This window comes from Cyclospora cayetanensis, unplaced genomic scaffold (assembly GCF_002999335.1).
Source record: "Cyclospora cayetanensis isolate NF1_C8 unplaced genomic scaffold, CcayRef3 CcayRef3_contig_85, whole genome shotgun sequence".
Lineage (NCBI taxonomy): Eukaryota > Apicomplexa > Conoidasida > Eucoccidiorida > Eimeriidae > Cyclospora > Cyclospora cayetanensis.
The window spans coordinates 11562-35287 of NW_020312758.1; the positions used below are offsets into that span (position 1 = coordinate 11562).

The window sequence follows — 23726 nt, forward strand, 5'->3', positions numbered from 1 at the left end:
AAGGAACTCTATGCACTGTCCTGGGGAGTGTAAAATGTGCCGAAACTACTTGTATGGGCGTCAATTTACTATGCATGATAATCAGGAATTCCTGTTCTACCCTAAGAAATGTGATCAGGACAGAAATCCTTAGTGTTGTTCGCTGCCGAGGGGACATTCTGCAATCTGAATCGACAGTGAAGAATGCTAAGCTTATTACCAACCTTGTAGCAGACGCGCCCATGAAACGCCCCCATCATTTCGCTACCGTACTTCATAACCGCATTTTCTGTAATGATTTACGGTTTTCACCGAGCTCCATGAGTCTTATGCTTTCAAATCTATGCACCCGCTACCATTGCCAGCATCCAGAATCGCAAAGGGGTGAAGCACTACCACGGAGAGGATGACCTGCTGTAATTCAAAACGAGGCGAGCACTCCATCTTCTGTGCGTTCCCGACTTTGCACCGCAGTTCCATTTTCACAAAGCACATGACCATGCCCCTTCGTACCGTGATGGGCTTCACATCATACACGAAGCCCTCACGGTCCTTTGGGTGGCCTGCAATGCTTCGTGCATCAGGAAAGTATGCACTCTCATGCCCAAATTGCCAGCAGCTAGAGTTGCAAAATTTTCCTAGACCCGACCTCTTCAGAGGTGTCCGGATGCAGAGGGGAACAGACTGATCTGGCAACTACCAGGGGTAAGGGTCAGGACAGCTTCTGCATCATAAGACGCAGCGAAAATAACCATTTCATTACTTGCTTCAGCTGTGCTGCACCTTAGAAAGTTGCTTCATTACTCTCAGCGAAGTATGGAAGCTTCGAGGATCAATCGGGAGTATCAATACGGACATGGAACCGAAGTCGTCAGTGCATTGTGGCGTGCCTTTGTGAAACGCCTACGCATTTTTCACAGTATGGGCAGTGCGGATTACCCTGAGGGAGATATGGATATACAGCGCATCACTTGCACTGTCCTGATATACTCTGCGCACTGCATGCTCGCAAAACTTGAATGGCTTGGCTTGTGTATTTATAATTGCGAGAGTTCAGTCGTCTGCCCGTTGCTCTCCTGCATATCTGGCGTACACTTAGGATCTCTTCTCTGATTCAGGCCTGATCTAGTGGGCAGGGGTAAGCGGACACCCTGAAGAGCAAAGTAATTTGGGGAGTAGCTGGCCAGCGTACGCAAGTATATGCGGGAGGCTGAAGAGAGACAAGCACGGCATGAGCATCAGCGGCACTCAGCTATGTATTCTAAGCACTGAGATTAGGTTTCGGGGATTTGGCATGCTTTATGAGGTGCAAGCTGATCAGGTGCAGATGTTTGCGGCTCCATGGCCAGTACCATTTGCCATCCTCTCAGAAATCAATGCCTTTCATCCTTTGTCGACTTCCCTTATAGCTGTAGGTGCCACATTTCTGCCAGCATTGGTTTTCTAAAGTAATGTTTAAGTTCTTTCAAGTGCTCGAGGACTCCACCGCGAAGGCCAGTGACCCATTTAGAGGCGGAGAATCCAGGGATCTGCAGAAGTGCTGGAGTTCAGGAATATTTAGCGCCGAGGACACAGTAGACCGAAGTGTCTAGCGAACGGGGTGAGGACTGCTAATCTTAGTTATTAAATAGGGAAGCCGTTGCATGCATCATTGCCTGCAGGATAATACGCCGCTCTGTTTCACAAACGCTGGTCGCCGTGGACGCGAAGTTGTTTCTGCTGTCCTTCTCCAACGCATGTTCTCCCTCAGATAGCTACCAGCACACGGTAATGTTGCTTAAATGATTCCCGGCCTTTATTCTAATGAGCGTCTTTACACTCAGACTTGTCCGCAGGCACTTCGCTACCTCTCTGTACGGCTTCTTTTAAGATATCCCTAGTGCTGCACTTCATCTTCGACTCAGTACGAACTTGATAGAAAGTTACTCATTGTTATTCAAAATGAACTCCCACCTTCCTCTGCTCGCGCTTCTTAGAGTCCCTGATATTACGAAAGGGGAGAGCTAGGGTGCGGCCGGCTGTAACCTTCAAGCTCTTCGAGTATTCACAGGTAGTTGCCCGTAGCATTTGCCGCATACGCACACAACAGTGCGTGCTCTTGCATAGTGGGAACAGAACTTTGCAGTAACAAGGTACAAGATCGGAAAAGCCGCATATTCATTCTTTTCAATGATTAGTGAATATAAGTAATGTAGTAGAAAGTGATTTGGTGTAGCTTAGCGAGCTACAGTGTCCCCCTCGGTTCCCTTAATTGATATTTGAACAGATCCTGTGCCGACTGTTGGCTCTTGCCAACGTGAAACCATGCCATATTTCCACCAAAAAAGTACATATCTGCCGCATGTAGGACAAGAGACACAGCTATGAAGGAAAGACCGTTCTGTATTCGAAGTATGGTTTGAAAGCTCCTGGTTCTTTTTGGTTGTAAGGTTTTTCACTGAATTGACTGTAGAAATAGAATCCACGTCTGCAATCATGCGTTGACGGTCTTAATACTCGAACAGCCTTATTTACACGCTGAATTGCGTTTTGAAACATCCAAGCAGCTTTCAAATAGAGGAGATCCATATTACCTTGGTTTGTGGGACTTTGGGTAGGATGCAAGAAATCCCTTATTGAAAGCAAGTTTTGGGGGTTGGGATGCAAGGGAAACGAGTTTCATGCAATCATTTAGTCTTGATTAGAGAGTACTGGCCGGTGTATGACTTGCAGTCAGTGGGAATTTGAGCGTCTTACGCGGTCATTTTCTCTTAGTCGTAAGGAATAAGAGAAAAGTTACAGGTATAGATAATGCCTTCAACGAGGCTACAAAGTACCATCATCAGCTTCTCAAGTTGAAACGAGTCATGTTACACCCAATTTGCAAGTAGCCAAAGATGCTTCGAGTGACCATGGGGCCCTGGAAAGTTCGTTTCTGTTCCCAGACCGCAGCTTACCAAATCCAGAAAACCGGCCTAATCTCGACCCATATTTCGTGCTTACGTATGTAATTACCAGAAAATGGAGAAAAGTATTAGATGAAGTATCCGAGGAGTGTTCTAAGTATTAAAATACAGCGCTCGGGACACAGTTGCCTGTCTGGGGGTGACTGCACAACGCACACGGCATTCCAGAGCAGCTGGCAGGAGTCGCACACGACTTCTTCTGAAACCGCATTCTACTGCATTTCTTCATTTATTTGTTTTATCTCGTTGTTCTAACAGGCGTAGCATCAGAAGTCAGCCAGAGCTGTGTGTTTCATGGAACAACTCCCCGAGCACTTTTCACAGCAATAATTCCGGTAGCGGTCTATAGCAGGGAATTAACACCAGGCGCTGCCCCTGAGGATTCTCCCAGTAAGATTTGAAGGTTTTCTGCATATTCGACAGTATTTGGTCTGCCATGGGCCATAGCATTTACAGCTTCTTGCCCCGGCTGCTCCGTTGACGTCTCTGGCGCGACAGAGTCACCACCGGAGACCACTGCAAATCGCCACATAGAGGACGCGTTCAAGGTGAATATTTTGCATTTATACGGCCTCAAAATTGGATTGCCTAGTGCATAATTCGTGATTTTGCGGCTCTATCCTCTATGGTGAATACATAGAGGATTTACTCTATGGGGTCCCCCGCCTCTCAGTCAATGAATAACCTAGGGTAAAAACCCTCGGTTGGAAAAAAATTTCTCGGCATTTTCAGCTAGACATTTGTGCACAGAAACTTTTGAAGAGGTCAGCGAGGCCGAAGCGGGGCTGGAAATCCAGGGACATTGTCGTTTTTATACACACTTGATGACTGAGCCGTCAAATTTACCCTTACCAAGTATGCTAATGGGTTTCCCCCTTTTAATTTTACGGCCTGATATACGCCCTGACGGGACGTGTTGCTGGGGGAAAGCAGGCAGTGAGATGCTCGCCTATGTGCTGTGCTCTTTGCGATACAGTCTAGAGCTATGTGGCAGTCGCCATGAGGAAATCCCCCTACTGGATGTGCCCTTTGCGGCAAAACCTCTATAGGCATCTCACCGCGTTAATTCTGGCTTCTGTAGCATTTCTGATTTTGTTTAAAGCCTTGGTAGCTCATGCCAGTAGCACTTGGGCCCCGGCCCCCGTCCCCGCCTCAGGATCCTTCCCCGCCAGTTCTCCCCTGACCCCTAAGTCCATTGAAGGCACAGTCGATACACTCTCTTCTTCGACCCTATTCTCGGAAGTTTCTAAGCGCCTGTTGGACTTGAACTCTTGCATCTCTGATGTGCAGTGCTGGGGCAGGGGCAGGCGTTGCATTGACGGGCGCTGCTGGGGCTTCGCAGGACCCCGCCACGATCCTTTTCGGTGTGAAGCTGGGACTGTATGCGCGTTAGATCGCGTCGATGGACACTTTTATGGGGAAGGCGGCAGAGGAAGCGTGGGCCGGTTCCTGCTCCAGCCAATCCAAGGGTCTCTTGAAGACTGCGGAAGCGACAGGGGTGTCCTGCACAAGCCTCATATCCTTTGCGAGGGAACATCCCCTGGGTGTGATCTTACCGAGGCGGGGCACCAAAACGGTGTGCCAGCCGAAGATACCTTCCAGCTGGGGGCTCCTGTTGAGTGCACTTACACTCCAGGGATCACAACGCAGTCCAGCTGCAGCGCAAGGCTTGGATTCGTTCCACCATCACTCCCGGTTGGGCGCTACGCTCTCTGTGGCTGCAGCAGCACTGACCTTGGAGGAAATGGACGGGTTTGTAGCTCGATAGAGGACTTTTCGGCTCCCGTTGGCGTGCTGCTGATAACGGGATTTGCTGCTCCCGCTGCTTCTATCGCTTCTCCTCGCGACTCTGAGATTGCAAAAAAAGCGGGGCTGGAATCCCAAGCTAAACCTGCTCATATTGAAGCAGACTCGACGACTCAGGAGGATACTCAACTAGCAGCTGAATCATCAGAGGGCATTATTGAAACGGATCCCATACAAGTGGTTCCATCTTCAGTTACGCAGCAGCATCTGTTGCTCCCGCGCTTCTCCTGCACCGCTGATCTCCCATGTGAGCTGCCAGGAATTAAGGGGTTCGGCCTTAACTCCAAGGATCATTTTGTTAGGGCCATTTCCGGAATCCACAGCAGCTGCCAAGGAACTGCAAAGGCAAGTTCAAAGCACGTTAAGCTAAATTTGCACCTGTAATTTCGTTAACGAATGCGCAAATCGGAGATGTGCTACTTCGCCTGTGCTGGCGCTTCTCTTCTTTCAAGGGAGGAGGCGATCTAATACCTCTGCTGTGTTCCGCAGACGTCTACGCCACTGCGCCTCCCCTGCAACGCAGTCAGCCGCGGCAGTCGCTGCGTCGTACGTGTTCACCAGGAGGATATGAAAGCCCTGCTGCAGTCCACAGGACCAGCAACAAGGACAGAAGATGGTGGGAACCGTGTTGTAGACGCCACCCTTTGCGGGTGCCGAAGAGGTTCCACGCTGCTTGACTGTGTCGGAGGCACTGTCGTGGGCCTGTTGCAGCTGAAGGCAGTCGAAGGCAAGCAGCAGCATCAGCAGCAGCGTCAGTTGCGCAAGCTTCAGTTTATAGAGGGTCGTGCTGCGAACTTGCCAGAGGAAGAAAACGAATTCACCCCAGTAGGAAATGAATGCCAGAAGCATGCGGACTGCCTGCGTGGCTATGGGAGCTGCGTGTCTGGACGCTGCCGAGGGTTCATCCCCGACCTGAAAGGGGATCGGCTAATTCGCTGTGTTGAAGGGTACTATTGTGACGCGGGGGCAGGAGATATACCCACAAGGGGCAACAAGGAGAACTTTACAGTCATTGGCATTGGACCAGACGAAGAATGCGGAGCAGCCGTCAATCTCAAAGCAGACAGTCAGTATTGGCACATGCATGGCTGCGCGCACGTTGATAGACGCAGGCACAGAGACAGAGAGGCAGCTAGGGCTAATTTCACGTAGAATTCATGCCAGCAGTGCAGGTGTATCCGTGGGAGTAGCAGCAATGCAGCAACTTTGCATTCATGAACATACAAATCTCAATACGCCTTCTCTTTTCGGACCCGCTTTTCATCTATCTTTGTGAACACTGTTACTGCATTCTGCCTACATGGCCTGTCTGAGATACGCTTAGCAAGTCTCCGGTTCCATGTTTTAACGCCTTCGTACATATTTGCCCCCTAAACGGTGTTGGTGCCCCTCTTCTCTCTCCATGGCAGCTGTGGCTCTTCTGCACTGCCACCTTTGCGGACGCCTATGGTTGCCCATTTGGGGTATGTGTGTGTGTGTGCTCTCTAGACTCAATATTCAACAACGCAAACAAGTGGGTTTGTTCCTCGTCCGTCTCATCTTCTTGCGAGTTGCGTTTCGGTGTGGCTCGCCGCGTCAGTCGAGCGAACACAGTGGAAGGAGTGCGGCTTTGCGGCTGCCCGGGCGTGGACTTAAATGGAGATAATTCGCCTTGCAACCACATGCGAGATTTCCGTGTTCCCCTAGGGCGAGTCTCGGTGCAGGAGTGCATTACCAATGCCCACTGCGCCGATCGGCAGTTGGCGTACTGCATAAAAGATCACTGCGGCGACTTTCTGGTGTCCGCTGCTGCTGCCAGTGTGAACGCCTTCGCCTGCGTGCGAAATCAGGACTGCACCATTGAAAACGTCACAGCTCGCAGTGTGAGCGAGGCCCTTAAGGTCATTCCCATTGCAGCACACCTCAAGTGCGGGCCAGATGCTGCCTTGGATCCAAACTTTCTGCCCGAAAGCGCAATGCCGTGTGTGGCGGATGTCGATGGAGACGGAAAATGCGATGTTCACCTGGGAGTTAACCATTTTTTCGGGTCCGGCATCAGCCCTCGCACTTTATCATTGTGCACATAATAGATAAAGTTGTCCTTGACGCCTGCTGCTGCTGCTTCAAAAGCTAAACGTTGCACCCGCAGCGGCGGTGTTGCGGCTACCCATAGAGTGTTTACCGATTAGAATACATGTGGCGAGGCTGTTCCTGTGGATTCCAGCGACAGCATTCGTGTGAAAGTCTGTGTCCACATGTATGCGGAACTAGAGGATTTGCAGCCTGCCACAACCCCTTTTTCATGGGCTTCAGTCTGCGCTGCTGCCGTGCCGTTTCCTGTGAACTTCAGGACGCATCGACTTTGTGGCTGCAGTGGCGGAGACTGCGACGACCCTTCTGACTTTGGGGTTGAGCTTGGCCTGCTGAATACTGTTGAATGTGTCGTGCATAGCGACTGTCCCATTCATTCATTATGCGCCAAGGGGGAGTGCATCGCCGATGACATGCCCCCCGTCCTTGTTGCATCGGAGCCTGCAGCGGGATCAATGTTCATTCCTCCGCTCAGACAAATAGAGTTGCAGTTCAACGAGGACATTGCCTTCGGTAGACCGGGGGCCTCCCTTGTTGTCGCCTGTCTAGATCCAGATATCAAGTGGGTCGTTACCCTCCCCGATGGAATTCACGAGCTCCAGACTATCCGGTACAACCCTGCGTTGTATCCACGCGCTCCTAAGCGCGCAGCAACGGCAGATGCAACTGCAGAGCAAAGCAGAAGTGAAAACAGCAAGTGGGTGCTTGAGAGGCAAGGCCAGGTGCTGACCGTGACGCCTGACGATGACCTCCCTTCGCTGCCGCAGGGAGAGTACACTGTAAGTTTAGACTTCGGATTCGCTACCGATCTAACGGGCAACCCATCGGAGGGCGTGCCAAGTCTGAAATTTACTCTGGCTCGGGATGCTGGCTGTCCCCTGCTTTACGTCACCGGCTTGGCAACGGAGAACGGTAATGCGAATGGTCTGTACACTCCCATCGAGCCCATCAACAAGCATGCAGCCTGGAGGGGAGCAGAAGGCAACGCCTTCTTCATATACTTCAGGAAGGAAACGGAGGGAGAGCCGGGCAACTGGGTCGTTGACACGGATCTCGATGAGACGGCCTTCCTCGGCTTCGCAGATGTGTCTCTCCTCGCAGGAAAGATCACGAGCAGCAGCGAGAGCGATGCCATTCCCCCAACTGGACTCTGGCACAAGTGGACAGGCAAGAAGAGAGAAGAGCAGCCTTTCACCACCTTCATTTGCAGAGACACCCCGGACCACCTTCCTCCCACACTGACCGACGCAAGGGCTACCCAGAGAAATGCACCGGGAGGGGGGGGAGGCCCCCATCCTTTGAAGCTCAACAGCGATACAGGAGCTCCCGAAAGTCCAATTACGCTTGTCTTCAACAAGCCAGTGAACTACGGACACTGGGCATCCCTGCGCCTCGTTCCTCGTGGGGGGGGGGCCCCCGTGGCGGAGTGGATAACAGACCAGGAAGCAGGCATGCGCGGAGAGGGTGGCACAGTGATGATCCGCTCAGCACCGCCCCCAGCTAGAACCCCCAAAAAGGCGACCAGTGCCTCTGCCGAAGGCATGCAAGGGGATTCGGAAGAACCCAAGCAACAGCCCGGCATTGTCGAACTTACGGTGGAGGCCCCACTCGAGGGTGGCAAGGAATATGACCTCATAGCAGATCTTGGGGCTTTCACAGACTTTTCGTACAATCCTTGGGGGCCGCTTGCTCCTCAGACGGTCTCGTTTGTAGCCGTTGCAACGCACTGCTCCCTTCGCGTCGGAGCAGCAGCAGTTGCGGCGGCAGCAGAATCCGCCGAACCGGACGGCCCCGAAGCACAGGCTACTGCAGGAGACGAAGGCTCCTATGAGCTGGTGATCGCACCCTCCGGATCCTACGCGGAAGGAGACACCCGGGCCGGAGAAGGCGCCATTGCCGTTGTTCGGTGCACTGAGGGCCTCGCGGTCCCCTCAGACCTTGTGGAAGGCGCAGATGTCAGAAATGCTGGCATGGTAAGGTGTCGAAACGGACGCTGGGATGGACACCTCACTCCCTGTGTACCTCGTTGCGGACCGTATCCCTCGCTGCCGGAGGCCTACGAAGTCGAGGAGAAAGAAGAAGGTGCAGCGGAGGGGCTTTTGGGGGCTTCCATTGTGATCCGCTGCACGGAGGCTGCTGCCGCAGGAGAAGGGGAGAAGCCGCAGGAACAAACGCTCAGATGCGCGGGAGGTCGATGGGAGCCTCTTAAACTCAGCTGCGCCGCTTTGTGCCCACCGTTGGGGCCTTCACTTGGACACCAGTACTCTGTGCTTCTGCCAGACGGCTCTGAGCCGCGTGCAGCGGGACAGGGCGACGTGGAGGCAGCCGCAATTGAGGGCGATAAACGCGTCGTCTCATGCAGAGACGCTGGCGTTGCGACGGAGCAACACATGGAAGAGGCAGAGCACGAGCAGCTACGGCAAGTCGTGCAATGCACAGAGAAAGGATGGGCTCCGCCCCTTAGCTTTAGCTGCAACCGCAGCTGCCTTCAGCCCCCTGTGCCTCCAGAAGGGGCAGATATTCAAGGGGAAAGTCTGCGGCACGGGAGTGTATGGACAGCAACCTGCAAATCTGGTTCGTCGATGTGGTCTGCTGCTGCTGCCACTGCGGGTGTGTTGTCGCACGTGCAGGTGTGCTTCTTCGGCAGTCGTATCGGCGTAGTGGGCATGCGTGTGTGTGAGGGCGTGATGGCAGCTTTCGTGCTGGCAATCGAACTGCACGCAGTGCTGAGGGAGCAGTGCATTCATGTGCTTCCATGCTCCCTCCACGACGGGGGTGAGAGCCCGTCGGTCTTGCAAGGGCCACGTGTTTACATCGTGTCGCCGATTTGCGGAGTCTTTGCATATTTTTTGCAGGCTACGAAAATTCTCACGGCATGCACTCTGTAGCCTTCACTTGTACGGATGGACAGTGGCTTCGCCAGGTGCCTGCGTGGGCTCCATCCTTCTCCTGCATGCCCTTATGTGCCCCCCTTGTCCTCGATCCGAGGGCATACACCCTCACTCCGATTGCCTCAGAAGCAGACACAGGCACCAAGGCGGAAACAGCAGTCAAAATTGCCTGTGCCAAACACGGCGTGCTGCTTGGAGGACCACCAGAAGAGATCCTGAGATGCGAAGGAGGCCTTTGGAGTCTTCGTTCCACTACTTGCGCTGCAAGTTGCCGCAACCCCATGGACGTCCTCGGCTCGGATTACACGCTGAGCCAGCAAGAGCAGCAGCAACCTCAGAAGCAGACTTACGCGCATGGGGAAACGGCGCAGATCAAGTGCAGTGGTATCAACAGCAATCACAGTCCGGCAGCAGCGGCTGCAGCCGCTGCTGCTGCAGCACGAGCACCACCTCACACCATTACGTGCATCGACGGCAGCTGGGAGTCCAAGCCTCAAACGCCCATGCATCAAAAGCATCAGCTCGAATCAAATGACTCGACAGCGCTGAACAGCAACGGCAGCAATCGTGGAGGCGGGGTGCTGCTTCGCTGCACAGCCACCTGCGGCCTGCCGCCTCTACCTGCCCATTTTGCGGTCCTTTCCTCGACTGGAAAGGGCAGTCACCGTCAGCTGCGCAACAAGCTCTATCGTGGAGGTGAAAAGCTTCTCATCGGCTGCTCTGCGCCGTTCGACGCGACCCTCAACATGCCTTCTGAGCTGCGTCAGGAGCGCCTGCAGCGGCAGCAGCAGCAGCTGCAGTGCGCTGATGGGGAGTGGGTGGGGGAGTTAAAAGACGAGGTCTGCGTCAGACAGTGTCCAGGGAACCCTGGAGACCTCCCCGAGAGCAAATGGAGAGAGCTGGGAGTTGTTTGTGGTGCCTCATGCGGCAGTGGCTGCGGCAGTTGCTACAACAGCAAGAAGGACAGAGAAGAGGAGGGAGTAGACTGTGGAGGTCCCTTCTGCGTGCCGTGCAGCAACTGCAGCCCCTTGCCCCTAAAACAGTTTTTGTTGCAGCCCAGGCTTTATGCAACATCCCTTGCGCACGCGCAGCACCGACAGCAACAGCAACAGCAGCAGCAGCACGTTGAATTTCCCCTAGAAATGACCAAGCACGGTTCCAGAATCGGAGTTTCGTGCATCAGCAATCCTGCTTTGTCTCTTCGCGTCACTTGCAGCAATGGCAGATGGGTAGCTGGATCCACGACAGCAGCAGCAGCAGCACTTGCCTCCGTACAAGACGATGCTACCCGCCTGGCGGCTTTTGCTGCATCGTGCGTTCATGCCGATCTAGGGGCACCGGAAATCGCAAGCATCACTGGCACAGAAGACGCAACAAGACCAAGGGCGATGCGTGCGGCTTTGAATGCAGCGGCGCAAACGGAGGACAGCGATGCGTTGCTCTCAGGAGCATCAGCAGCAGTAGAAACGGCAGCAGCGGAAGCGGGGGGGGGGGCCCCCCCCGCTTCCACCCCTCTTCAATGGCGAGAACCTGAGCTTCTGCGCTTTGGACCGCCTGTGCTGCGACTTCCTATGGAGCATGACGCTCCGCTTTTCCGCCAACAGCAGCAGCAGCAACAGCCACTAAGTCCTTGCATGGAGGATCTCGTTAAGGCAGTTTCGAAGCTCCTTGTGGGGGAGTGCGGTGCGCTTGCATTCGGTTCCACCCCTTTTAAAGTCGCCTCATTCTGCAAGGGAACCTGTAGCACCTCGTTCAAAAGGGAGCTGCAAGTGGCAGCTGAATGCAGCAGCAGAGCTGCAGCAGCCATTGCAGCAGCTGCGCCTGGGCCGGCAACAACTGCAACATCCGCTCCAGACGAACACCTGCTGCAGACATTCCACCAAATGCTGGATGTCTTTTGTGAGGTCAAGGACGGGGACCACTGCTTTAGCAACGCCGCTGAAACGTTTGACTTCCTGCAGCGGCTTCACCAAACACGACAACTCCAGCAGTTGCTCCAGCAGCACGTCTGCCCTGGAAGCCGCGGCAGCGCATGCTTCAGCAGCAACATCCGCTACATAGCTGTGTTGCAGGAGCTGCGACAGCACATGGACGTTGTGATGCCCGGACTGCAGCAAACGCAGCAGCAGCTGCCGCCCCTTTCTACGTTGGGGGGAAATGAGGCCAAAGGGCCAGAGGAAGGACTTTTAGGCTTTGGTGTGAGAGGCCTCTTGACAGACTTGCGGCGACTTCCGGCGATTGCTTCTCTGTTGTGCACTGCAGTGGACGGTCAGAGCTGCGCTTCCCAGGTGTTAGCTGTTGGAAGCGTCAATCCCTTTGCACCGCTGCCCCCTCCAGAAGCAGCAGCAGGCTTTTGCAGCAGCAGTCCTGAGGCACCGTGTCTCCTCGAGGTCTACAGACTTCTGGGAAAAGAGCTGCTTCAGCCTCACGATGCGGAGACACAGCCGCAAAAGGAGGAGTCGAGAGAGCAGCGGTTGCTACGGCAGCAGGTGCACCCTTTCGACTGGGCCCTAGGCACAACTCTACTCAGCATAGGACGAAACTTTTGCTTGCGCAGCGCAGAAGATCAGATCTGCGGTGCCTTGTTGCTGTCTCCCGATGTTACAGAGCCAGTTATAGCAGCCTTTGGAGCACTAGTGATGCGTCCGTATGAGCCAGTAGCACAAGCGGATCTGCCATACTGCATGTGTCCCTTGGCATTTGTGGGGGATGGAGAGTGTGATCGAAGCTGCAATACGGCGGCCTGCGCCTTTGACAGGGGGGACTGTCTGGCTCAGCAGCAACCCCTCCTGCAGCCTATCCTGGAAAGCCTCGAAGCCGCGACAGTGCACCGCGCAGATTCGTGCTTCCCTTTCCTTAAAGGATTCGATTGCAGCAACAACGAATGTAAACAGGCTATGCGTGGTAAGGCATGGCGTGCTGTTTACACCCTTGGTGGAGTCGCGTGCCCCCTCCCCCCGTGCTAGGGCAATAAAAAAGGACCTTGTTTCCTGCTACGGCAGCCTTTCTCTGGGCATATCCCTCTTGGCCCCCTTCTTTTCTAACCTGTGCTGCAGCCTGTCGTCTCTGGACTCTTGTCGTCTGCCTCTTTTCCCCTTAGTCTTCTCTCTCCTTAGCTCTTTTTTTCGCGCGGTATTTCTAGGAGCCCATGAGGTCCGTCGGGTGGTGCATCTGCTGCCTGTATTTGTGTGGCAGAACTCCAAGCAAGACACGGCTGCTGTCTCGCCCCCCAGCTAGAGCTGCTGCGCGACTTGCTGTCCATAGACGCCTATCAACAGCAACAGCAGCGGCTGCAGCTGGTCAGGCTGCAGCAACAGGCACCAGAGGCGGTGACTCCGCAGTTGCTGCGTCTCGTGGACTCCTTGTGGAACGAGGCCGGCAGCGAGGGCCCCCCCATGGAATACTATAGATCCATAGCATTTTTTGAAGGGGATTGCAAGGTGACAGGAGCTGAAGCCGTGTGATGTTTCTGGTAGTAGCCGTGCAGCCGCCGCTCCAGCTCTTGCGGTATTGGATCCAGCGAGCGTGGCTGCTGCTGTCCTGCTGGTGTTGCTCTTGCTGCTCTTCCATGAGTCCATGACAGCGTGTGTTGATGCCTGTGCGAGGAGGGTGCAATCTGCAGATGGCTTTTGACCGTACCTGCTCTCGAGGGCTCAACCGCTTTGTCTTTTCAGTGGAGGCGACGCTGGAGGGCCTCGATTACGACTCCCTAAGCAGCGGCATTGGCAGCAACACGGAGGAACTGCTGCGACACGTGCTTAGAGACACGCTTTCTGGAGCATTTGGTGTACCCCTTGGTGACGTCCTGCTCGTAAGAGCATGGAGAGGCCTCGACATCCATGCGATCCTGGATGCGGGCCCACTAAGCAACAAAAGCCACTTCCTACAGGTCTCTCTCGTAGAATCCTCAACGCAATCATACACGTGCTGCGAATAACAACTCCTTAGCCTCACGCAGTGTACTGTAGCGAGTAGCAAGAGGGCCTCAACGAAATGCCACGCCTTGCTCCTCAATGAAATGCCACGCCTTGCCGCGTGGAGAGGAAGAGGCCCCATTGATTGCATGTAGCTCCCCAGTGACGCCTCCCGAAAGAGGAGAAAACGGCCAAAAGGCTTTCTCGACTTGCATCACTACAGTAGTACAGTCGACGACGCGTGTAAGAGCGTTGGAGGTGCACACCGGGAGAGACACAGAGGGCCGCATGCTATATAGGGGGAACGTTGGATAGTGTTTACGCCTTTTCTTGTTTTTTTGTCAGGCGATAGAGGTCCTTCGGAGTGACGGATCCTCTGGTTTGTCTGAGCTGCTATCCACTGCACTGCAGCGGCAGCACGCTGGCGCTACTGCCGCCTACCCGAGGCAACGGCGTCTGCAGGAGCAGCCGCTAAGTGCCTTGCAGAAGCAGCAGCATGTATGGGAGGCACTCGTACTGCACCCCGTGCCCCTCCTGCTGCCTGAGCCCCTTTTCACTTCGTCCGCAGTGTCAGTTCGCCCCTCAAGTGTGTCGATCACGCAAGTGGCCTTTGCCTCACCAGGCACCAGCAGCAGCGTCAGTGGCAGCAGACGACAGCAGATGTTGCAGCAGCTCAGACCTGAACGGGGAACGTGGGGTCTTGGACGCGTAGTTCCCCGCGATGTTGCCTGCAACACGAATAATGGCCTTAGCGCTCCTCCCAATGTCTCTGTCTTCGAAGCCTATCGTCTGCACTCTACGCTGACCACAAACAACCACGGCGCTGTGATTTCAGTCCGTCATGCCCCTGTGCCTCTGCTATGCCTGCCTGACTTTGCTCTGCCTGCCCTTACTCTACCTTTGCTCTGCCTGCCGTTACTCTGCCTGCCTGCTTTTGCTCTGCCTTTACTCTGCCTGCCTTTACTCTGCCCTTACTCTACCTTTGCTCTACCTTTGCTCTGCCTGCCTTTACTCTACCTTTACTCTGCCTTTGCTCTGCCTGCCTTTGCTCTGCCTTTGCTCTGCCTTAACTCTGCCTTTGCTCTGCCTTTACTCTGCCTTTACTCTGCCTGCCCTTACTCTACCTTTGCTCTGCCTGCCTTTACTCTGCCTACCTTTACTCTGCCTTTGCTCTGCCTGCCTGCTTCTGTCCGTGCCGTTCACTGATGTGTGCGCCCTTCTCGTCTCAACCGACTCCCACAGGGCCCCCCCTTGTTGCCTGACAGTGCAGCAGCGCGAACGGGTGGAAATGCTGCAGACTGTATGTGTATGTGCACGCATGTCCACTTTGCAGGTTGAATGCGGCCACGGGTATGCCCCCATCGAAGGCCGAAGCCCCCAGGAACTGGTGTGTCAACAGGGTCGGTGGGTGCCGCTTGAGAAGGAGGCAAATCTACCCAGTAGTCCTGAGGACCTTTCTACGCGCATTTTACGCTGTCGAAAGCCTTGTGGGGCTTATGAGGCCTTCGATCCCCTAGTGCTTGGACCCGCCTTCGTGGCCAGCGGCTTAGGAGAGGCAGATGGCGACCACAGGGTTGTCTATTGCGCTTCTGGATTTGTGGCTGCTTCGGATACCATGCCGAGGACAGAAACTGTCGTCTGCAGTAACGGCACATGGAGCAAGAGGCAACTGGAATGCGTAAAGGATTTTGCGGCGATAGCCGAAACAAGCCCTTGTGCGGCCAGCCTCTCACGTCTTCCCCCCACCCTCAAGGTTGAAAGTCTTCCTACGACAGCGACCCAGCACGGAAGCTCCTCGGCAACGCCTCCCATCAATAGTGATGTTGCGGCTGCGCTTGCCACAACATTCCAAAGGGCCGGAGTGTCTTTGCAGCTCTTCCGTATTGGCTGTGCGAGAGGCTTTGTCTCGACTGTGCTGCAGCAACAACAGCCGCTGTCCCCAAAACAGCAGCAGCAGCCCTTTGCGTATGCTGCATGCAAGGATGGGAGGCTACTGGACCTAGGACCGGAAGATCCTCTACCCATGGGGGCCTTCGCCTCTGGGGAGGCTGCGGGGGCCCTCGCTCAGCAGCTCAAACTGCGTGTTGACTCATCCCCTGAGGCGGTTACTGCATATGAAGCTGTCACCGTAGCAGGATCGGGAGCGCCAGCAAAACAGGCGTTTTTGCTTGACGGCAGCTTGGGGGCAGAAGCAACGAACCGAATCGCAGCAGAAGCGCAACAGCAAATTCTTAAAGGCAGAAGGCTGCAGGACCCGACCCCACTTTACCTGGGGGCCTGGCTGGGGTGTCAGCGAGAGCTGAGACAAGAGCCTCACAAGGCCCCTAAACCTGTGAGCGATACGCTGCTGGTGTTCAGTTCTTTGTTGCTGCTTTTCGTGCTGGTGGTAGGAGTTTTGGCCTTCTGGTGGTTTCGCTCCCACCGTAAGGAGAAGAAGGCGGCAAAACTGCAACAGCAGGATGGCGGGGACTATTCTAGACAAACCATTAGCGACCTCAGGGGGGGCTTGTCACCAAGTGAACTTGAAGGGCCCCCAGGCATAGATGTCGGCAGCTCCGCAGAAAACTATGGAGGAGGATCTTTGCAATCCCATCAATTCCTGCAGCGCGAGGGCATCAGCAGCCTAGCTGCTCCCATATTCTCCACGGGGTTATCTGGAGGGCCCTTACCCTACTTGCGTGATGGAGGACTGCTCCTGCCGCAGCAGCAGCAGCAGCAGCGACAGCGCCAGAGGGCTGCGACACCGCCTCCTGCATTTCCTTCGGAAGATACAGCAGGAACGGGAGTGGCCGCTGCCTCAGGAGCACCACCTGCAGATGAGCACTCCCTCGCATTTTATGCTCCCGTGTACTACGCAGGGCTCTCCCGAGACGGAGGCCATTTAAGGCAGGACAGAGGCAGCTCCAGCAGTGGAGGTGGAGGAGGTTGTGGGGGTGGTGGTGGTGCATCTGAGGAGGACAGGATGAGTGCCCACTCCGATTTGCTGCTGCCGCAACACCAACAGCAGCAAAGGCACTTGCTGCAGCAGCAAGCAGCCGCTGCCTCCACCTCTGCAAGAAGGGCAGAGCTTGGGCCTGCTGACACCTTCAGAATCAGAGGGAACAGTCCTGCAGCCGTCAGTGCGGCCTACATTGCAGCAGCAGCCGCTGCAGCCACGGAGCAGCACCACGTGTACCCAGCTGGAGTGCCATCAGCAGGGCATGCCACCCAACAAGTCATGGTCAGGCGTGGCTCCCTTCCCGCATATGCCGAAGGGGAAGACCGCAAGCAGCAACAGCAACCCCGAACAGAGCGCAGTATGTCGCAGCGCTTTAAAGCTCTGACAGAGGAGGCCCCGGCAGTCTTGGGTGACAGCGGTGTTACATCTGCTGGGATTTCTCTCACAGATGACGAAGAGTTGTACCCTGAAGACTCAGCCAGCTGTGTAGCTATGACGGCTGGCCAGAGGCAGGCAACTACAACAGCTGCTGCTTCTTCACGAGGACGGCCTTCAAGGATTCCTAAGAACAAGGGGGCATCCATGACGCACTATCCCTCCTCGCAGGGGCACGGCGGCAAAGGTAGGACTTCAAGAAGCTTATTTCCCTCGGGAGACAGAATGCCTATAAAGCATCTTCACACGTAGGCCTACCTCCACCCAACTGTGTCTCTGATGGCCGCTTCTTCCTCCCTCCCTAGCCAGCCAGCCAATTCCTCCACAAGCAACGGCGGACCACATGCTTAGCGGGACCCCCGTGTACAATGAGGTGGCCACCTAGCTAGGGAACACCGTGCAGCTAGATAGCCTTCAAAGCACCCGTCTACACATTCAGATATTCATGTAAATTTTGTGCGCCTACTCACGCAGCCAGCTCCAGTCTGTATCCCTCGCCCGGCACCTGGCCAACAAAGTCAGGCCCTAGCTAGGCAGTCATATAGCCGTCTTTATGGAGACCGCGCAAGCAGGACATATAATTCATTAGTTTGCTGGGGATGCAGCTGGCTGAAAGCTTTGGCAAGGGAAGAGTGGTAGCTTCGACCGGTTCATCGGCAACCTGCTTCCAATGCTGAAGCACTCTCGAGGCTCTCTCTAGCGCATTCGAAAGTCGTTTTTCAAGCAGTAGCTAACATCGCAAGGCAATGTTGCATACAATGTCGATATAAAAGTGGGAGTGGGACTCAGAGAGTGCTGCCACCAACTTAAAGCTAGGAACAACTACGTTGGGAAATTCTGTTACATGCACAACTGAATTTATGCCCCTAAATCCTTAGTTTTACAGATTTGATGTGTCCAATGAGAAAGGGGAAAGAGTCGTGCCAGAACAGTCGCCCAGGCACTCCATGACCTTCGTACACCCTAAAGAATTGGGCCCTGTGATAGGATTGCTCTAACACAGTGGTAGATGAAACTCGACTGAGCCGCTGGTCTAAGCAGTTGCTGAGGAGAACAATGTTCGTACGACTCCCTTCTCACAGACTGCACACTTGAGAAACAGCTCTAGCTAAGGCAACCGTTTCTTACGGGTTTTCAGCTGGACGGTTGCCCAGTCGATGTAAAGGGTACTGCGCCGCCACGAGCGGGCCCAGCCACCCAAACCACAGAAGGCCCCCTCTTGTGCCCCTCGAAAGAGTGGGAGGCCTCCATATCAGTGCCCTCATGCAGCCCCCCAAAGAGGCACGTGCATCTACTGACTGTGCCTTCAAGGCCTCTAAGAGGATTTGAAGGGCTACAGGAGGGTGTGGCTCCAAAAAGATATATAACCCGGAATCCTCTTAAGGACCCCTGGTGAGCAGGAACACACAAGGATACTGCCCTTCGCCTCAGGAGCACTTGAAATCCCGTGTATAGTCCCCTCTCTCCCCCGCCCCCCCGTCCTACAAGGGCCCTTCAAAGGATCAGAAGATCACTTCCTCTTCTTATTGCCGGCTGCGTTCTTCTTGCTAGGGCGCTTTTCTGGAGCGACTTCGATCGGGGGGACGACACCCATATCTGACGCGTAAAGCTGTGCAATTCGCTTGGGGTCATGGGGGGTCCAGTTGATGGGGTTTCGTTTGTAGATCGGCCAGGAGGGGATGCACACGAGGGCGGCGACAAGCGTCGTTGCCAGGACTGTTAGGAAGCAATCATAGAAAGACTCCGTGAAGAAGCCCAGGAGGAAAGCACACAGAGTTCCAGCGACAGAAATGTGCACGAGGAAATCCTGCAGCCGATGCTGGGCCTCAAAGTCTACCACTCCCTCTTTCAATGCGTCCACCGTCCGGCGAAGGCGTTGAATCATTGTCGAGAATAGGAAACTTTCCGGTTGGTTAGCAAGTAGAAGCGTGACATAAGATTCAACAATTCAACGCACGCTTCTTCAAAACCCTCCCTGTTCCCTTCTGCCTCGTTTTCCTTCTACCCCTTTCCTCTGACTGAAGCCTGTGCGGCCGGGTCAACTAAGGGGCCAGTAGGGTCTCCTCCGTGACTCGGCGTATTCCCGAGCTCAATGGGAAAGCGCTGCGTTTTCGATGTTCTCCCAGTCTCTGCGATGCTCTGAATATGCGAAGGAAGAGGGGGGCGTCTCAGGCTGCAAAAGTCCCAAAGTCCTTGGGGTTACGGTTGTAACGCTGTTCACCTCAGCATGCGTCAATAGGAACACAGGCTGAAACAACAACAGAGATCAAAACTCAGACAAATTTAGTAGGATTGAAGGAGAGCTTCTCAGGAGCCAGACGTGTGAGACTGCAGCTGGTGCTGTGTTCCTCACGGGCTGGGGCGTCCGGGCCCCCAGACAATCATCAGTGTGCTGCCTTAGATGGAAAGCACCTGTCTTTCCAACGAATTCATCAATGCGGAAGACAAAGATGTTAATACAAAATTAACTTAGATAACCGTTAGGCGGTAGAGTGAGTGGATACCAGGTGTCGGCTCTTCCCCCTCCCGGTACCCCGAAACCAGGGAGCAACACGTTGCTGCAGGGCGTTATTTCCCCGTAGAAAGCTCTTCACCTTATCATACTTTAGGACGAGGGGGAACTCTGAGGTGATTTCCGGGCCCTTCCACGGCGCTCCTATGCCGCGCTGCTACGGCATGTCTGCGGTGAAATGCTGGGAAAGTGCTTCCTGCGATGGGAGGAAGCTAAGTGGTTGTGTCAGTCTCAGCGTTACGATCGACTGACATAGGGCTGTGGAGATGTATATATGTCTTGGGGCATCTCAGCAAAGACGCCTGTCTTGAGTACATCTGTAACGCACCATCTGTGGTCTCCCTGCGTCGACACTTAACTCAAGGTTCAATACAAACTCAGTAGAAAGTAAGTGAGTGTTCCTAAAAAGAGCACCCTTCCTCCTCTGCCCGTTTATATCATAGTTCTTGACATGGAGGGAGAAAAACTGCTAGAATGCACGTAGCTACACCCTTCAAGCACTCCGCTACACTTCACCACTAGTCGCACGTAGCCCCTAGGGTACACGGACACTACATTGTGTATTGTTTACCAGAATGGCATTACTTTGCAATAAATAAAATATTCCAACGGACAAACCAATTGGGCAGCTCTTCTGGCCACTTCCTTATAAAATACAACCAGCTTAGTAGAAGTGGTTGAGTGTTCTTTACCTAGCAACAGTAACGGGCCTACTTGGGGATGCCTCTACATGCGGGGGCAGGGCCCTGAAAAAACAAAGCTCGCGCGTGCACTTTACACCCTCGGCACAACAGGCATGCCTTTGGGCTGCGGCGTGGCTGCCCGTCGTCCACCGGCGGCAGCCTAGGGGCTTCGAGAGGCTGATGGCCTCTCTAGAGCGTAACTGCCATTTCCAGCTTGCTTACACGCAAAGTCTGGTTTAGCTACGCTTTTCCACATCCCAGGAGCGCGGCAGCGCTCCCAGCATGCGTTATAAAACATGCAGCACTTCATACAACATGCAAGAGCACGCAGAGCCCGAGCCCCTCGAGCATACATGCCGTTTCCCACAGAAGGGTCTCTATGTAAAAACCGGCCAACATATTGGCACATCCACGAATAAATTCGATTCAGGGCTTCAGCGTACTCTACATAACTAAAATGTAGGTAAGGCGCTCATACAGAGGCTCGCTCTACGTGTTCGGGTAACGGATACCTACTGCACAGAAAATCACATACAACCCTGGATGCGTAAGTCGATCATACACACAACTCTGCGAGCTCACATAAGCGTGCACATATATCACAGGAGGCACACCATAGGGCACACCCGTTCGTCTAAAGACCGATAGCTTCCTTCAGACTCTTCGCAGCTCGGAAATCTGCCGATAGATTGGCCAACCCCGGCGCTGCAGCGCTTCCGACACGCGCAGCCTAAGTACAGTCATAACTGACCGGAGACCTCCTACGCATGGAAAGCTTTGAAGAAACGGGGGCACTGCTGCTCCGTCAGCACTGCACTACGCGCGGGATTAAGCCGCAAAGTCGGTAATACCCCGCAGAAATACATTTGGAGAAGGCGGGTAGAGGCGGCGAATGAAGCCTACACAAGACAAAAAGACTCCGTGGAGAGGAACTAGGAGAGGATGTTGTTTTTTGGCAATGCCCAGAAAACCGCCCTCCTTCAGTACCCCCGACGGCTACCTTTGAAATGCCACAAAGGCCCCTTCCGTGACTTCTGTGTTTTCTGCAGCCGCAAATGCGATTGCAGCTGCCCTTTGAACCGAGGACGAAATCGATTTGACAAGAGGGAGGTAGAGTGGCAACTGGAGGGTCTAGGTTTCTTTCTGTTGCGGAATGTTCGCTTCTCCGAGTCTCTGCGTGAGCCTCAATGTCTCGTTGCCACAGTTATCTGGCCAGTCAACTGGGCATAGCTGCTGCCACACATCGCCTTGCACATGCTGGGACCGATCATCCTGCTGCTCCTTTTCGTGCTGCTGTGGCGCAGGCTCCGTAGATGGCTCCCCTTCTAATGCTTGCTGCTCCTGATGCCTGTGCTGACTGTGCTCTTCCTCCTCATCTTGCCTTTCGTCAGCCTGCTGCCCAACAAGTTCAAGCAAAAGCTGCTGCAGCAAGTCCTCCGCCTCTGCCTGCTCCTTCTGTTGAGGTTGCTCTTGCTGCTGCGGTGTAGGGGTATCCGAGCATGGCTCGCGCTTCAGGCTAATTTGCTGTAGCGCTAGTGGCAGCAAATCCGGGGTTACCACAAGGACCGTAGAGTTTGGTGCTGGGGGATCGCTTGCAGCTGAAACAACGCCATCACCTGCCGCTGTTGCTTCTGATGCTGCAAATCCAGCGGCTTTTGACTCAGCTCTCGTATGCAGCGGCCATATTTGAGTCCTCCTGCGCTCGCCTGTGGAACCCCCGCTGCCCTCTTCTCGCTCATCGCAGGCAGCAAAAGGCGGGGTACCCGCAGCAAACATGATGCTCCTCCGCTTCCTTCTAGACTTTAAAGGTCTTTCGCAACCTTCTTCTGGCGGGTTACCTTCCTGCCGTCCATGCGGCTCCTGCCGCTGCGACTGCTGCTGCTGTAGCAGCGCCTGCAGCTGCCGACATTTTTGCTTCTTCTCGTTTAGGAGACGGCAGCACCCGAGGAGCAGCAGCTGCCTTTGTTGTTGCGCGGTGGCTGCAGTCGCTTCCATGCAGCGCACATTTTGTTGAAGCTGCTGCATGAGGCCTGTCGCAGCTTTCTGCATCTGCTCCAGCTGTCTCTGTTGCATTTGCTGCTGCATCAGAGCGGCTTCAAAAGTCTGTCTGCTGGCAACAGTGGCAGACACGAGGGATAACCGTGTGGGAAGGCACAGCTGCACGAACATGAGGCCCTCGCTGCACAGGAAGAGGGAGAGCAGCATCTCTGCCTTCGCTGTCGCCTTCTCCGAAGCCGCAGGCGCCACACAAGACCCTGATGACATAGAGCTAGTGCTTGATCTACTCGGGTGCAGTACAATCACAACCTTGCTCTTGCCGCTGCTGCCCGTGCTAGTGATGCCCCCTAATGCAGAAGCAAGACTGGCTGCAGCAGCAGCACTGCGGCGGAGGGGTTCGTACAGGTCAGACACCCGAAGAAGACCTTTGGCATATCTGCTGGGAGGTAGATGCACGAGCAAACTGCAGATGATCGCACTGTCGGACTTGCGATTGGGAATGACATTACTGCCGTCCTCCGGTGAACTGCTGGCGCTCTCGCCACCTCCATGCTGCACCGGTTGTGACGCAACGCCTGCAGCTGTTGCTCCAGACTCTGAAGAAGAAGGCGCAGGCGGATCCACAGGGCCCTTTGCTGCAGCAGCAGCAGGAGCAGCAACGGGAGGAGGAGGGTCACTGTGATGAGGCCACCCAGCAGGATACCACTGGGAACAGATCTGAAGAGGCACACGCTGAGAGCACTCAGCAGCACCATCCACACTGGTGCACGCCTTGGGGTTGTTGCAGAAGCAGAGGAAACCCCATGTTGCACAAAACCGCATCGAGACCTCTGAATTCGGGCATGTTGGAGCTTGCGTTGTTGCTTGAGCGGCCTTCCACTCCATCAGACGCCCCTGGAATATCAAAGCACTGCTTTTGGCTGTATTTCTGGTCTTGGTGCTTCTCCAGCCGGCCGCTGCTTACCTGTTGCTTCTCCTTCGCGGCGGAGTACGCGCTGCTAGCGCAGATTCCGCCGCGGCTGGCCTTGCCACGCCTGCCTGCTAAGCCCTACTGGCGACGGTAGGCATACTTGCGAAAAAACAAACCCGATGCGGGTGTCACCTGCTCGGGAAGCTGTTGTTGCACCCCCCTGCTTGTGCTATGGTTCGTGTGTGGCTTAGTCAACGCGGCTGGGGTTGGGGGGGCCTCTGTCGGCGGCGCAAGGCGACATCGAATACAGCGAGAAGGCACACATTAGGATGCCGATTGATGAAGGAATTGAGGAATGAGGCTTATGCGCTAGTGTTCGTAGTATTTTTATTGGTGTTTCCGCGCGGCAAGCACCGCTCTTCCGCTGCGAACACGGTAGCCCCCGAAGCCGCATAGAAGCCGGAGGGAAGGACCAGCGGCAGCACCACCGGCAAAAAGAGGGGCTTTGCTCTTAAGCAGTGCTCAGTTGTGCTGCCGAAGTTACTTCTGTCTCTATTGCGCGTTGCAGCGACAGAACCTACAGCAGCAGAGCAGAGAACGGCAGCAGCAGTAGTACAGAGGTGGCACAGCACGTCATGCGCAGTC

At 54.7% G+C, this 23726-nt stretch overlaps 2 protein-coding genes across 2 annotated transcripts; one reads left to right on the top strand and one right to left on the bottom strand.

Annotated features, from left to right (window-relative positions):
• Positions 1 to 1430: 1430 nt before the first annotated feature.
• LOC34619245 lies at positions 1431 to 18895 on the top strand. The gene is made up of 16 exons (XM_026335899.1): positions 1431 to 1563; positions 3348 to 3472; positions 3614 to 3867; positions 3974 to 5090; positions 5220 to 5796; positions 6219 to 6756; positions 7060 to 9374; positions 9656 to 12595; positions 12887 to 13131; positions 13314 to 13580; positions 13951 to 14439; positions 14939 to 17165; positions 17284 to 17351; positions 17453 to 17613; positions 18363 to 18581; positions 18733 to 18895. Exons 1-16 carry the CDS (start codon positions 1431 to 1433, stop codon positions 18893 to 18895), a joined length of 11838 nt encoding a protein of 3945 aa, XP_026191684.1.
• Positions 18896 to 20264: 1369 nt separating this feature from the next.
• Positions 20265 to 23056, bottom strand: LOC113146971. The gene is made up of 3 exons (XM_026335900.1): positions 22832 to 23056; positions 21731 to 22765; positions 20265 to 20333 (listed from the first exon to the last, which is right to left on the bottom strand). The coding sequence occupies exons 1-3, from the start codon at positions 23054 to 23056 to the stop codon at positions 20265 to 20267; spliced, it is 1329 nt and encodes a 442-aa protein (XP_026191685.1).
• Between the last annotated feature and the right edge of the window lie 670 nt (positions 23057 to 23726).